We start from the raw sequence: 15,163 nt of genomic DNA on the forward strand, positions 1-15,163 counted from the left end.
ACTTCGACGACCGATTGAGCAAAACTTTTCACAGGTTTGTTATTTTATGCTTAATGTTGAGATACACCATCTGTGAAGACTAGTCTTTGACAGTTATCAGTAGTATAGTGTCCAGTGTCTTTAAGCTGTATCCATGACTTCACGGCAGCTATAACGGTTGTACGGCTTCTGACTGGTACACCCGAACAAAGAAATTGACAATAGGGAGACTGCCAACATACATGTAGGGCTAGATAGCTCAGTTGGTAGAGCGCCGACACGTTAACCAGAGGTCGTTAATTCAAGTCCCGCTCCAGTCAATTTTCCTCTGTTCAAACCCAAACGTTTTCTTGAAAACAAAGACAGGTTGGTCTTTATTAGATCCGTACATTTTTTAGTGCTCGTTATGGAAGTGGTAAACACGCTATACTTTGGGGATGGGAATAATATGTTTTATATTTAACCCTTACATCGACATCATATTTCACGAAGACCATTCATGCGCCTACTCGAAACGTCGGGTAAAACCAACCATTCATGTCAGATCCCTATTACTCGTGAATTTTTCACTGCAAATCCATACCTCTTTATCGGGTACTTTTCACCCCGAAGGTTTTTGGGGTTTTTTTTGTTGTGTTTTTTAGATAAGAAGGACAGTGATCGATAGAAGCTCTCTTTTGAAAAAAAAATCCAAGTATATTTTTGAGAGGCCGACGGCCGAGGTAGACCTAGTGCCATCTGGTCGACTGTTAAACAGAGACGCGGGCCGTGAGGACAGGAGGATACTTCGATCTCAGACAACGGCCCTTTCGGGGCCACGGTAGTTTTTCCCGTCTTAAAGTGGTATCCATCCGATCGTGTTAAAAAGCCTTGGAAACGAGAATGCATTTTACTCACGCAGTATTTGAAGAAAAGTCCTGGCCATTAAGACGTATTTTAAGATCTTCATATTGATTCTTCCGGCTGGTTTGTCTTGCCATTAGAGATCATAAATGCACATGGGTGATTCTTATTTGCTAATTTTAGTATATAGACCTTGATGCATGCTTTCCTCTCAAAACAAAAAATAATGCTTCTACGTTACGATGGTTTTACTCTGCTGTCAAACATCATTAAACTACTTCTCAGCATGCCCCCTTGTTATATATTCTTGTGCCATGCCCTCCTGAGAAGGGGTTGAAATAAGCAGGATGTACGGATGTTTCAGGAGCGTAACCTCGTTTCGTAAAAAGGGTTACGTGGGCCGTGAAAATGAGGTCAGATAGATGGGATTTAATCCGCAGATAAAAAGGTTTAGTGCTGGGAGAAACGCAACCATCTTAACAACTAGCTTTGCATTTTATAGCAATTTTTAGAGTATGGATCTGCTGTCATATCATAAGAATACGATAGGTCCACAGAAAGGGGGTTACCGTACGTCATACTGTTGTAAAAACAATGTCTTCTTATTATAATCCCGTGTACTTTTAAGATGAAGGCAGATAGGGGATCTGACCCTTGGTATCCGAGTACGGCTCGATTTTGACCAGGTAATTTTTTTTTAAGAGTTCATGTGAAGGAGATGATGCTCTGAAAGAAAAAGTCGGCTATAGATTAAAGGCACTGGACACGTTTGGTAATTGTCAAAGACCAGTCTTCTCACTTGGTGTATCCCAACATAATATGCATAAAATAACAAGTCTGTGGAAATTCTTATGGTCATCGAATTTGCAAGAGAATAATGAAAGAAGTATGACGTGTGTTTTTTTTTTGTGTTTTTTTTTGTTTTGGGGGGGGGGGGGGGGTGTGATACATCTTTCTCAAAAACTACGTTACTCCAGAGGGAGCCAAGTATGGTATTGTGAGTAATTACCAATAGTAAATGTCACAATCTGGTTACAACAAGGACATGGTATTTTGACTTATATTAGTTAGTTGGGTAGGCATGTTTTTGTGTGCTTAGCTACTCTTTGTGCTTAAAAAAGCAGCTATATGAAAATGTGCCCAGGTGATGGTCAACAGGTGCATGGCTCATATCACTGTAATTGGGAAACGGATCCGTAACTGGCCGATCCCTATCATTCCATCAAAACACAGCGCCATACGAGATCCAAACTAGGCTATCTAAAGATTGATAACAAAGCCCTTGGGGCGGGTATCTCCTTTTCTTCTCTTCTGTGTGTTGTGGTCGACTTTCCCGGCCTTTGGCTCGTCGGGAGGCAACATCAAGAAGGGGAAGATTACCTATGGAATGGAGTAATCTTTTATTAAAGAAATACCAGGCTACCAGGCTATCCGACTCCGTGAGATGGTTATAGTTGTAAGAAGGGATTGATAACAATCAGCCGGTGTTTGCAAATTAGATAGAAAGCGATTGAAATAGTGCGATCTGGTTACATGAAAAAGGAAAAGATAACATTTGAATAAACTTTGGATAAATAGTTGCTGAATTCTACTGTCGAGAATACTTGCGGTATAATATTTATTCTCTAAAAAATGACCAAGGTGCCGGGGTTTTGCTCAGTAGCCGAGCTTAAAGGCACTGGTCACTATTGGTAATCACTCAAAGTAATTGTTAGCATAACATCTTACTTGGTAACGAGCAATGGAGAGCTGTTAAGTGTATACAACATTGTGAGAATGGTTTGTTATTGTATTAATGTATGAATATGTTGGGATACATTAAGTGGGAATGCCGGTCTTCGCAATTACCAAACGTGTCCAGAGCATTTATAGGTTTTCTCGGTCAAATTCGACAAATGAGCAGCCAATTACATTTTCATGCGTTCGAATTAAAGCTATTTTGCCTCTCCAGTTGTTACTGCGTTTCAAATTCAGAATTCGGTCATTCAATTTCGTTTTGAGTCGAGTCAAATTCCTTTAGCACTCTGTTCAATTTAGCATACCGTCATTCTTTTTCGTGACACATACGCCCCAAGAAGTGTCTGCGAATTTGAATGCTGCTTTGATGGATGGTTAAATTGAATGATTATTTTGTTAAGTTGAATGAGCAACATTACATTTGACTAATCATAAAACGAAATCGAATGATCCTTTTCAGTAGCATTCGATTTCATGCGAAATAGAATAGGCTGGTGGTTAAATTGGCTGCTCATTTTCCGAAATTGACCGAGAAAACCTATAAAAGTAATCAGTAATACACAATAATATTGTTACATAGTGATCTGTTTCAACTAAGTTATTTTCATCTGGGCTTAGTATGTTGTGGAGTCTGTAAACAGTTTCATGAAAAATTTGCTACCTGTGAACTACAGAGGGCGCTTTTTGAAGCTCTTTAGGTAGACAATATTAAACTCAAAATGGCAGACGTCCAGAAGTGATACTTGAAAAAAAAGTTTTGAAAATACAGTTAATAGGAATGAAGGCTGGCGTCCAAAAATCCGCTGGTTCATTTCAAATCATGAATATTCATGTCATTATCGATGACGTCACATCATATTATTTTATTCAATGAATATTCAGTATGACACGGTTTCAAGCACGACTACATAAAATGTGAACGGGTGCTAGCCCCGCCTATGTCAAAACAGTTCAACTTAATAATGTTGGTTGCTGATGGTGAGCATGGCGCGTTTGCATGTCTGCGTTATCTTGTGGCGGGTTTTTTTGTGTTGTGCTTGACTCATTGACAATAAGATTTGATTGATGTGCTCCAGTTACCAATGACCTGAGATAGTTTTGCCAACAACCTGACGCTTTCCTTAAAAAAAATCAATGTGTACATTTCACTCTAACAAAATATATAAACATTTTCAATATCTGCTCCAAAACAAAAATCACTTTAACCTATATGGGTCACCCACCGCATTCACCATCTTAATGTTATGTTATTGGAAGGTCGCCGAACCATGCCAATCATTTCAGGTGGAACTCCGTCTTAGGTTACCACTCCTTGTAAAAATCTGAGTGCGAACTAACGGGACCATGTTAATTTCCGGCGTCGTGATATCGAACCATCTGCGTGAGATATCGGGCTTCGCCGTGCCAAATCCCTGGCAGATTCAGGTCTCAGATTCGCCTTGACGAGAGAAACACTAAATTCTTATTGGAATGCATTCACTATTTTGGCATTCATGAAATGGGCGCAAATTTGCATAGAGAAGTCCAGGAGTATTTTGTATGCAAATATCGTTTTCGTTTCTTCGTGAGAAGTGATTTATGAAATGGGCGCAAATTTGCGTGTAGAAGTCCAGGGGTCGATTTCACAAAAAGTTAGGACTAGTAAATTCCAACTTAGAATAGTACTATATAGAGATATTAAAGGCAGTGGACACTATTGGTAATTGTCAAAGATCAGTCTTCTCACTTTGTGTATCTCAACATATGCATAAAATAACTAACCTGTGAAAATTTGAGCTCAATCGGTCATCAAAGTTGCGAGATAATTAAAGAAGAAAACACCCTTGTCACACGAAGTTGTGGGCGTTTGGATGGTTGATTTTAAGACCTCAAGTTCTAAATCTGAGGTCTCGAAATCAAATTCGTGGAAAATGACTTCTTTCTCGAAAACAAAGGCACTTCAGAGGGAGCCGTTTCTCACAATGTTTTATACCATCAACCTCTCCCCATTACTCGTCACCAAGAAAGGTTTTATGCTAATAATTGTTTTGAGTAATTACCAATAGTGTCCACTGCCTTTAAAAACGTATGGCTCGTCCTAACGTAGGACAGTTCGGGATAAGGCTAATCCACCCCGGAGTTATTTCGTGTATACGATGATTGTTTTCGTTTCGTGTGTTACGTGAAAAGGATTCACGAAATGGGTGGCAAATTTGCATATAGAAGTCCGGGGTATTCTGTATGCAAAGATCGTTTTCGTTTCTTGAATAGGGATTCGTGAAATGGGAGCAACATTTGCATATAGAAGTCCAGAGTTATTCTGTATGAAGATCGTTTTCGTTTCGTGCATTTCCGAAGGGATTCGTGAAATTGGCGCAAAATTTACATAGAAGTCCAGAGTTATTTTGTATTCAAAGGTTGATTTCGTTTCGCGAGATTTCGTGAAAGGAAACCACATTTGCATAATGAAAGTATTTGGTTTCTCCTACGGTAGGCTTCTGCATTTTGTTTGTTGGGGTGTTCGTTTGTTTGTATGTTTTTCTTTTTTCTTCTTCTTCTTCGTTTTGTTTGTTTTGTGTTGGGGTGTTTTCCTTAGGCATTATGTAATTTGAGCCGTAACTCGTTAACTTTCGCTATTTTCATGTTAAACCCGTTCTTGCAAAATTATTGCTTTTTGGACCTCTATAAATAAACTCACCTTAGTGGAAAGTAGCAAAGAGAACACTACAGTGTTACACCAATGGAATTCCTACCATTGCAATTATACAATTAATGCACACACACTGTGTAAATACAGCTCATGTTATCTCTTCACAGATACTTCCATCGCTATTCACCAAATCTTGTAGATCTCTTGCGATTTCTAGTTGGAAAAAGAAACCACACGAAGGCAAATAAATTCTTGAGTTATACAATGTTGACGAATCACGGGTATACCATTTGTAACTGTTGTGCCACTTACGTCAAATCAAGTTACGGGCTGCTATCAAACCAATCCCATCCTGTCATCCTGTATTGCCAACAAGTAATTCGTATCTCGTTTTTTTGTTTTGCACGTGGGAAGAAAAACAGGTCTGTTTTTTGGGGAATGAAGTTTGTGCCTAAATCCTGAAACTGGATTAAAAGAAATTACATTCTGACGTGATGTTAGAAAAACGTACTTAAAAAAAGACACGCGTAATGTGCTTTCTGGTGAAGCAGGGGTGTTTGGTCTGCTTCGTGTGTTTAATTTCCCTGTCAGGTTTGGGACATTGTTGAGTTTTTTTGTTTTTCCCCTGATTTCCCTCTTTATTATTTCGATGAAAGAAGATTGAAAAATACATTCAATGTTAAATATATCGTACTCTGAGACAAATCATTTTATCGCATCTGATCTTTGCATTAACTAAACGGATAAACCATCGGACTTGTTTTTGCACTGTCGTCTATAGGCACTTGGTGTTCTTCAATTGACGTTTCAGTCCACAAACCGCCATCTTTGTTGTATCCACTGTATTTACTGACAATCATGGTTATAACTTTATTATACAAAACTAAGTTGCCAGTTTATTATTTCCAAATTTCAGTTGGTGATCTTCTCGACATCCAACAATTTAACTTCTCTGCATGGTTATTACTTCATACTACAAAACTAAGGGTTTTTCTCCTGAAAAAAATACCAACAATGGCTCCGAATACCCTTTTTTTTTAATCCAATCCTTTGCAACATGCAACTTATTTCTATACATTTTCTTTCAATTTTTTTCATTGGAAAATTGATACCGCCTACGCCGGATGTAATGTCTACATAGCCAATTTATATAAAGACTCTAGTAATTGTCTACCCAGTCAGGTATCGCTGTCTTTGATTGGGTGTGGATTTCATGGTATACTCTTGGCAAAAAAATCATTGCTGTAACATGCAGAGTTGCTTCACTGATTTGTCTCCAGAAACGTCATACGAAAATTGGAAAATAAGAACAAATTAACTATAACATTCTTTAAAAAAAATATATATATATGTGCCGGATTGATATTTTTTGCGATTCGGATACCCGGATTATAACTTTAGTTAGCAGCCTTCAGTTGAGAACAAGCTAAATACCAGACGTTATATCATTACTTTCTTCAGTAATGTTGTTTGTAATAAATCATGCTTATAATTTCAAGTAACTTTAATATTAAACCTTTTATATCATGTCTAACAAATTTGGGCTTGGTTGAAAACAAACAAAAGCATCCTCGTCCCAAGTTTATATTTTATTCCACTGTTAATTTTAACAAATTATTCGGCATTATATACTAAGAAATTTTAATATTTTTATTTCTAACAAATTGCTATGTGTGTATTATTTGTATTTGTATTTTCAAGAATTTTGTATCAGTGTTTAAGAAAATTTGATTTTATAGAACTTATAATAGGGGGCCTAGTTTGCGTTCCGGTTTTCTCGCTTCGATGTGATGAGTGAGACTGCAGTCTTGTAAGACAAAGTCAAGTACAAGTTCATTAAACGGAGCGCGGCCACTCTATCTGGGGAAGTTGACACCACAAAATCAGTTCACTTTCCCTTTCCGGAGATGAAAGCCAATTTCATAAGATGTTTTCTTCCCGCCAGATTATTTACCAATTTGATATAGGCCTCTGCCCCAAAGGTGCACTTGGTGTCGGTCGAATGAGGACGGTCTATCGAACTTGTTATGAAATTGTATATGACGTTCATGTCTGAAGATAATGTGAAAGGGGGATATCGAGTTTGTATGTTGTGATAACTTCTTCAAAACGATACGAAGGGCTCGCTTGAGGGCGTTCTGAAACTCAGTAAATCCTATTCAACCAACCTTTAAAGTTAATATACATGATTGTTTTATTGTTTGATTATGAGGTTTATATCTAGAACCAAATTGGTGATAACTTCTTCAAAATTATACAAAGGGATTGCCCGAAGGCATTCTGATATTCAAATATCACCGTATCCAGTTAATATAAATGGTTCAACTTTGGTAAATTATTTGTTTTCTGGGCTGACATTTTGTGTGGAAAAGAGATTTACTCAAAGCCTTGACTAGTAAAGTTGCCAGCTCTATTAATAATTCAAAGAATACGCAATGCAAGCTTTAGATTTTAGGTAATTCCCAACATGTGATCCGAACTCTCAACTTTTCGAAGACTAATACACTCGGGGTCAATAACACTTTCCTTACATTCTCTCCTCTTCAAACATTTTTCGAGGTCACAGCAATTTTTGTCCAAACCGAACAGGGAATTATTCCTGTCAGGTCCTCAAATTGCAAAAAAAAAAAGGGGGAAAAAAACCTGTTTCGTCTCCATTAATATTTGTTTTTAGAGACGACTGACAAAAAGAGTGAGTCTCAGCTGATGATGAATTGAAAATGGAGGATTATCTTTTTTGTTTGATGCCGAGCAATCCCAATTGCAAAGCAATGACACGGTATTACGGGTTCAGACCGCCTGCCGACATCCCTCTGGGAGGATGGAGTCATCAGTGTCGCTTTCTCTCTCCATCTCCCTGGAGTTTTAGTTTTCTAGTCTCTGGGATTACTCAGTGACTTCCTTGAGGGATGGAATCTTCGATCGAGGGACGGAAGAGGGAGGGGCGGAGACCCCAGGGTTTCTGATCGATCTCCCCCTGCTCGGCTGTCCCCGCTCATGGTAGATTCTGCGTGACATGCCGCGAGATACAGCAATTAGGGGAGGGGCTGCAACTCCCTAAAACTGCAAAATCATTCACACTCTGCAACCAAAAACAAACGGCTGAGAAAAATAAGTATTGAGGGCGCTGTGGGCGAGATGTTCGCATACTATATACCTTTCTTTTGTTGATAAACAAACCGCCTTGGTTGGCATGGTCGGCCGAATGTTAGTAAAGCATTCAATCGTATTAACAGATGTTTTAACAAAATTCAACCATTTCTGCTAACTTTTAATTAAACAAAATATCTCTTATAATTAGTTGTTTTATTTTAAACAAAATCAACAAATTTGGTTACATTGTTACCAAAAATAGCGATCTTTTCTTGATTTGCACTTACGGCTTTCCATAGTTTTCCAATCTGGGTTGGCAAAAACTCGGGCTGTGACGTTGCAAAAGAAAGGTCTATATACCATATTGAACTCCCTAAACTGCAAAGTCATTCACACAAGAGCTAGCAAAAAAATACACTTTTTGAAGAAGTTGATTTTGAGGGCGCTGGTGTATCGACGAGACTATTTCGCATAATACCCTTGCAAGCAACAAAAAAACACGGCTGCAAAAAAAATTAAAAAGACAACACATTTTGAAGATGTTGATTTTGTGGGCGCCTTTTTATGCATGAGAGCATTCGTTTATACCTTGTAGAAACCCTCCGTGATACGTTTAAATCTGACACATATAGACACAACACTTCAAAGCATGCATTTATGAAAGGACGTGTGGCTCTATAACAAACCAGTTTGGATGATATTGCAACCGCCGCTCGATGGCTACAGGTGTTTTCTCGTAAAATAAAATTGAGCGGGAAAATGTTTTGCATGGTTGGAGATATTCACCCCCCCCCCCCCCGCCATCATTCGTTAAAGGCGCTGGACATCTTCGGTAATTATCAAAGACAGACAACTTTTCTCACTTGTGCCCTAACATAATTATGCATACAAAAACAAATCTGTGAAAAGTTTGACTTAATTGGTCTTCAAATTTTCAAAAGAATAATGAAAGCAAAAACGCCCTTTTTGCAATACTTTGTACTCTTCCATACTTGATCAAAGGCTTCAGCTGAAGTCTTTATTATTTAGAGTGAGAAATTACCTCTCTCTAAAAAACTACATTCCTTCAGAGGGAGCCGTTTCTCACAAAGATTTATACTATCAACAGCTCTCCATTACTCGTTACCAAGTAAGTGATATGCTAACGTTTTTTTTTTTTGTTTTTTTTTTTTTGGGGGGGGGGCCTAATCGTCCTTACTCGCAGCTAGAGCTGAATTGCGAAGGACGCGGCTACAACGTGTTCGAGAAGCAAGGGCGACTTTGGCTGCAAGCCACATCAACCCATTATAACCACGGAGCACAGCCAAGATCGAAAGTGTTTGGGTAGTTACCACTAGTGTACCGTGCCTTTAACATCTCCAATGAAAATTCCACTTCTCTGTCAACGAAGTTGGTGCTTCTACCTACACTCTGGCTAATAAATTGCAATCTCGCGAGGGGGATGAGTGTCATTATACTGATGTGAATTCGTTTCCTTTCCTCCCTTCGGACTGGGTATTTTATGTCAGCTTTACCATCTTTTGTTTGTGCTTTCTTTTTTCTTTGTATCTTGTAGATGAATTTGCTTTTCCTTATAAACATCTTGAGGGTCTTGGTCACGAAACTGCGAGAGAGCAACACGAGTGAAACAAAACAAGTCAGGTATGGATGAAGGGGGACTGAAGTGTGAATAAACAGTCTTTTGAGTAGGCAAGGGAAATACAGAATTTGGGATAAGATAACAAACATGGGTACAAGTTTAGAAGGTAGTCCCTCACAGCTTGCGTGTTGTTGCCGAAAGGTTTAAGGGCGCCGGACTCAAGCTCTAGGCCCAGCTGCTTAAGTAGAGAATTATGCTTAGCACCTCTCTGCTAAGCAGAAATAAGCAGGAAACCAGCCAAATATTGTGACATTATTCTGGCTGGTAATCTTATTCTGGTAGGCATAATGTTGTTGTGCTTAGCTAATTCTTTTGCTTAAAGGAACACGTTACCTGGGATCGGACGAGTTGGTATATAAATATTCAAACCGTTTGTTATGAAATGCATTATGGTTAGAAAGATGTTTTAAAAGTAGAATATAATGATCCACACAAGTATCACTCAAAAATGCACGGTTTTCCTTTTACGTCGCGAACTAACACGGTCGGCCAGTTATGGGAGTCAAAAATTAATGGCCGATCGTGTTAGTCGACGAGGTAAAAAGAAAACCACACAATTTCGAGTGATACTTGTGTGGATCATTATATTCTACTTTTCAAAGACCAACTCGACCGATCCAAGGCAACGTGTTCCTTTAAGCAGCTCTATGTTAAGGACAACATGTACACTTGTTCATTATTTTATGCGTCAAATGTAAACAAACAAAAGAGACAAATAATCACCCTTTTTTCGGCGCTTTTGATCTACTTTTTAGAAAAGCGATCAAGGCCACTTTCGTTCTGCTGCCTCTTCTGGGCGTGGCCAACTTAATTTGGCTGATACCCCAAGCAGAGGCGTCTGACAGTCGTGCCTGGTTAATCATCTACTATTACGGCATCTTGTTCTTGGACGCCTACCAGGGATTCTTCGTTGCAGTCCTGTATTGCTTTATGAATGCAGAGGTGGGTTGCTGATTGTTTACAGGTCGATCCATTCAGACCGTGGGGTGGTATTGGTTAGTTGTGGAAGCCCATCTCCTTATGAAATATAAATTCGTTTCGAGTTAAAGGATTTGGGTACTCTTTGTATGACACAATACACAACGTCCACCGATTTACATCAAACTTACACGGTTTGAAGACAATGATGGTAGAAAGCTTCCTCCAAAATATTGACTCGCTGAGGTGCGTAGTTTTTGAGAAACCCGGGGGTAAAACAATGTCACGAAAATAGTTTTCGTCTCATGGGAGACCGTTGTTTAGCATGAACAAGGTACTACGCAACTGAGAATATGCTCTGTGATTTTCACTTTTTGTAGTTGAAAACTTGACCACTAAGGAAGCTGAAGCTTCTACAGGTAAAGTCTATTAGGCCCTACAAAATTATATCATTAACAGTGAATAGGGATTCATGTCATGGCAAAAAAACTTGATCTACAAAAGGTATCAAATGGGTTAACTGGTGATCAAAATTATAGTGATCAACCAATCGTTGCACAGTGTTTTCATAACCAAGCACATTTCTGTCCAATCACTGAACACAGGTTGGCAGTGTCCTCCGGCGCAAGTGGTCAACATGGCGGACGTACCACAATCCCAATCGTCGGGGACAAAACATGGTAGTTACCACGGCTACGGACGTATGTACGACAGAGCATGCTCAGTTCTCTTAACCCAAGTTAGCTGAGTTTCTTTCCTACATTTCTGCATGCTCCTGTCATTATGTGGTTGCATGTGACACCCTGACCTCGGTCCAACTCAGGCTGTTCAATGTTCTATACGTATTAACTGGTCTTTGATTTATATGTGGTATACTGTTTTTCGTTACTTTTCGTTGCGATTTGCGTATAGGGCGCCCTCCCTCGGCAAGAGGTTAAAATTAAGGTTGATGATTGGCGCGATTTCAGTTGTTTAACCAATCATCGCATCACATCTAAATCCTTGTCACGCAAGGCAATTTACAGGCAACAAAGTTGTACTGCAATAAGTGTTCCATTTGCATGCAGTTGCGTCCAAGAAAAAATGTGTGGGTGTTATGTGTGACATGTACGTCAGTGAACAAGGTTCATTCACCTGAGGTCACACACAATAAATACTACGTTCGCCATTTTGTTCGCTGAAAGAAAGCCTACGTGTTTGGTTAATGTCGTAGATAAGCCCCATAATGTTGTCATGCATTATGAATTCCTAAATGGCAGTCAGATAAGCAGAGAGTTGCCGCGTGTGACGATTATGACGTCAGTGCACGAAGTGGTGCCAATGGCGTCAGTGCAGTGTACTACTATAATGGCAGCAAGTGAAAGTTATCTTGTGATGAACCGCCCGCCTTTCCCAACAAACTAGAAAAAAAGTGACTTGTTTGTCTCCATGTAGCTTCGTTACCGTTCGTACCGCCGTTTTCTGTCCTAATGTTGTATGTCTGTGGTAGTCTTGGCAATTGATTATAAAAGTTGCGTATCTGTTTTTGTTTTTTTATTTAAATGAATGCTGTCAACCTAAAATTGTTTTCAGAGACGTGTATCAACTTGCAAGCCACATCAATAGAACACACGACTTATCTGACTCATTTGATTTTATCATCAACTCGTATTTATTGAGCTAACAAACTACTGTTCCATGATCAGTTTTAAAAAGAAATCGGCTGTTTCATATGGAAATTAAACACATCCTACCAAGTGACGGTGGACATAGAACTAACTCTTTCACAAGACTCACATTCGCCCTGTCCGTCACTTCATCGTGTTTGCATCATGTTTTCATCGAAGAAGTAGCTGATAGTTGTTTGACGGGGAAAGAGATAGCTGTGATTGACGATTTTAATTGGCATTTACCGTTTTTGAAACAGTCCACTCTAGCTTTTTAACTGCACTTAATATCAATATTGAGACGTCCGGTTGTAAAGAAATATTCACCATGACACTAACCTGCGGTATTCCTGGGAATCGGCACATAGTTTCGTTGTAGAAGCGATGTCATAACGTACAGGACAAGTTGGATTATTTCACACACGAAATTTCACACAGAAGATACATTTTATTTAGTTTTACATCTCTGGATGATACCAGTCGAGAACTCTTTCAAACAAAGTAAACAAACAAACGAATAAACAAACAAACAAACAAATGAACAAACAAAAGAAATGGTTATATACTTTCGATCATTATCTTAATCGATCGATTACAGTACGTTTATAAAAAATATCTTTTCACACCAAAATATCACGCCCAAAAAAACTAAGGACTTCTTCTTTTTGTACTACAATTTATTTTTATCATTTATTTTTAATTGTTGTTGTTGTCTGTTCAGATCCGCTTAACAGTTATTGACGATGGACACTGCAAGTCGGAAACGTGATTTTCAGCGTGACCTCCCATCAACCCCCTGACCCATCTCTTCCGGTTTGCCAGTGCGTCACGTGAGACTAGCAACATTTTCACGTTATAGCTGTTACCAATGTTTTATATTTTGGAGTAAAAGTGAATGATACCTGAAACGAAATTCGTTCAAAAATAATTATTTATTGAAAAAAGATGTGTATAATATGATATTATTGTCAAAGTGTAGTATGAAACTTGCCTTATAATCAAATGTAGATACCTATTATAGTATTATAATGATAGTCTAATCTTAATCCTGAAACCATGGTAAGTGGAATAATAGTGAGAATAATGTCTCAAACTTAACTCACTGATTGTAAAATTTAAACAGTATTAATGTTTTACATTCTAAGAACTCACGGGTCAAACTTTCCCGGAGACCGGGTCCCATGGTAGACCTGACCAATGCGTGTGTCAGTTTGACCCGGAACTGGTTTTACCAAAAGAATCGTAACTCAGATTATGCGTCAGTTTGACTAATTTCTGGGACATTGATTATGGGTCATTCTAAACCCAGAAATTGATCAGGCCCCTGAGAACCCGGAACCCGGATGTCAGTGACTATGTTTTTAAGAGTGCATAGCAAATGTTTTTATCTGAAATACTGGTAATTTTTTTAAGAAGCTGCAAATTTGGAATGGATTATTTCAATCGTCGCAGTCTAAAATTACACGCTCAAGATGTTGAGCATGCACGAAATAGAGTTCCGTACGAAAAACGAAATAGCGTAATGGTTGTTAAGTGGCTATTTAAAAATAGAGGATGCAAAGGTATGGTGTTATCTATAGCACTTTAACCGTAGTGTAGATCAAACCGAGGTTGGAGGTCAAAATAGTCAGTCTCCACGATGTACCAATGATATTGTTTTCACGGTAGTATACGGGGTACCCGACTTTGGATATACTTTTACAAGGAATCCTCCCTTTCTCCCTTTACCATTGGGTGAATTGGCCCGTTTTGTGTTTCGTGTTCACGATATTAAGGTGGAATTTGCAACTTTTCGGAAAATCAATGATCATGTAACTTCGATAAAAGGAAATTTAAAGCAGACATATTTTCTTGTGTTCTTCAAGCGACTCAAATAATGACCAGTTTCTTTTGGTCCATATGAAAACAGATATTTGTATCTATGTTCATGAATCTTAACTCGCCATTTAAAGTTATAATTGACCCTTTTTTCGAAATGTCTTGTGAATTGTAATTTTGACTAATTTTAGACCGGTGCTTTGGATCAAACCCCTTCATCAACAACGGGGGTTTGTGCTTGGGCCCAAAATCTGTTTGAAATAATTGTAGTCTACTGTTCAACTTGTGAAGCTGAAACCCTAAACTCATGTACATAATATTTTCAGACGTCGTGTGTTGTGTTATATTATAAAAACAACTGAGTGATTTTTCTTTTATAATTCGCTTGTCAGCTTGTTCTAAGAAACTGGGGCTGATGAGTGTTAGGGGGGCCTACACAGTGCGCAACGTCGAGATTGTTTCCTTTGTAGGGGAAACGTGTTTAAAGTTCAATCTTACCGGTTGTGAGACTGGCATTATTTTGTTCCTAAATTGTTTAGCCATGGAAAAAGTAAAAACAAAAAATAGCATTTAAGGTTGGTTTTTTTGTCTTTTGGGGGGGGGGGGGGTCGTGGTTTTTTTTTTAATAGTGTTTTATTTTATTTATGTATTTTTTCGCGCGCGCGCTTCCCTAATGACAAGGGAAATTCAAAATCAACTATTGGATAGTTGATTTTTATTTTATTTTTATTTTATTACTGTTCTTTAATTTATTTGTTTATGCATTACATTTCACCATGCATTACCTTTCGTCCACTATTCTTCGAGGATAATCATTGCACTTTTTGATGACCAAATTGCGTTTTATAAAAGGCATGACTA

At 38.5% G+C, this 15,163-nt stretch overlaps 1 protein-coding gene across 3 annotated transcripts in view; it reads left to right on the plus strand.

Annotated features, from left to right (window-relative positions):
- Positions 1–14,844, plus strand: part of LOC117300368 (PDF receptor-like) — a 31,235-nt gene extending 16,391 nt beyond the window's left edge. The window contains exons 8-11 of one of the 3 annotated variants that reach the window (XM_033784142.1): positions 9,837–9,922; positions 10,676–10,862; positions 11,444–11,577; positions 13,206–14,844. In XM_033784142.1, the coding sequence (XP_033640033.1) occupies positions 9,837–9,922; positions 10,676–10,862; positions 11,444–11,572 (402 nt within the window). In that variant the 3' untranslated portion in view covers positions 11,573–11,577; positions 13,206–14,844. The remainder of the gene's footprint in view (positions 1–9,836; positions 9,923–10,675; positions 10,863–11,443; positions 11,578–13,205) is intronic. The other 2 variants (XM_033784143.1, XM_033784141.1) reach the window with 2 other exon arrangements.
- The last annotated feature ends 319 nt before the right edge of the window (positions 14,845–15,163 follow it).

The sequence above is a fragment of the Asterias rubens genome, chromosome 15 (genome assembly GCF_902459465.1).
Source record: "Asterias rubens chromosome 15, eAstRub1.3, whole genome shotgun sequence".
NCBI classification, from domain to species: domain Eukaryota; kingdom Metazoa; phylum Echinodermata; class Asteroidea; order Forcipulatida; family Asteriidae; genus Asterias; species Asterias rubens.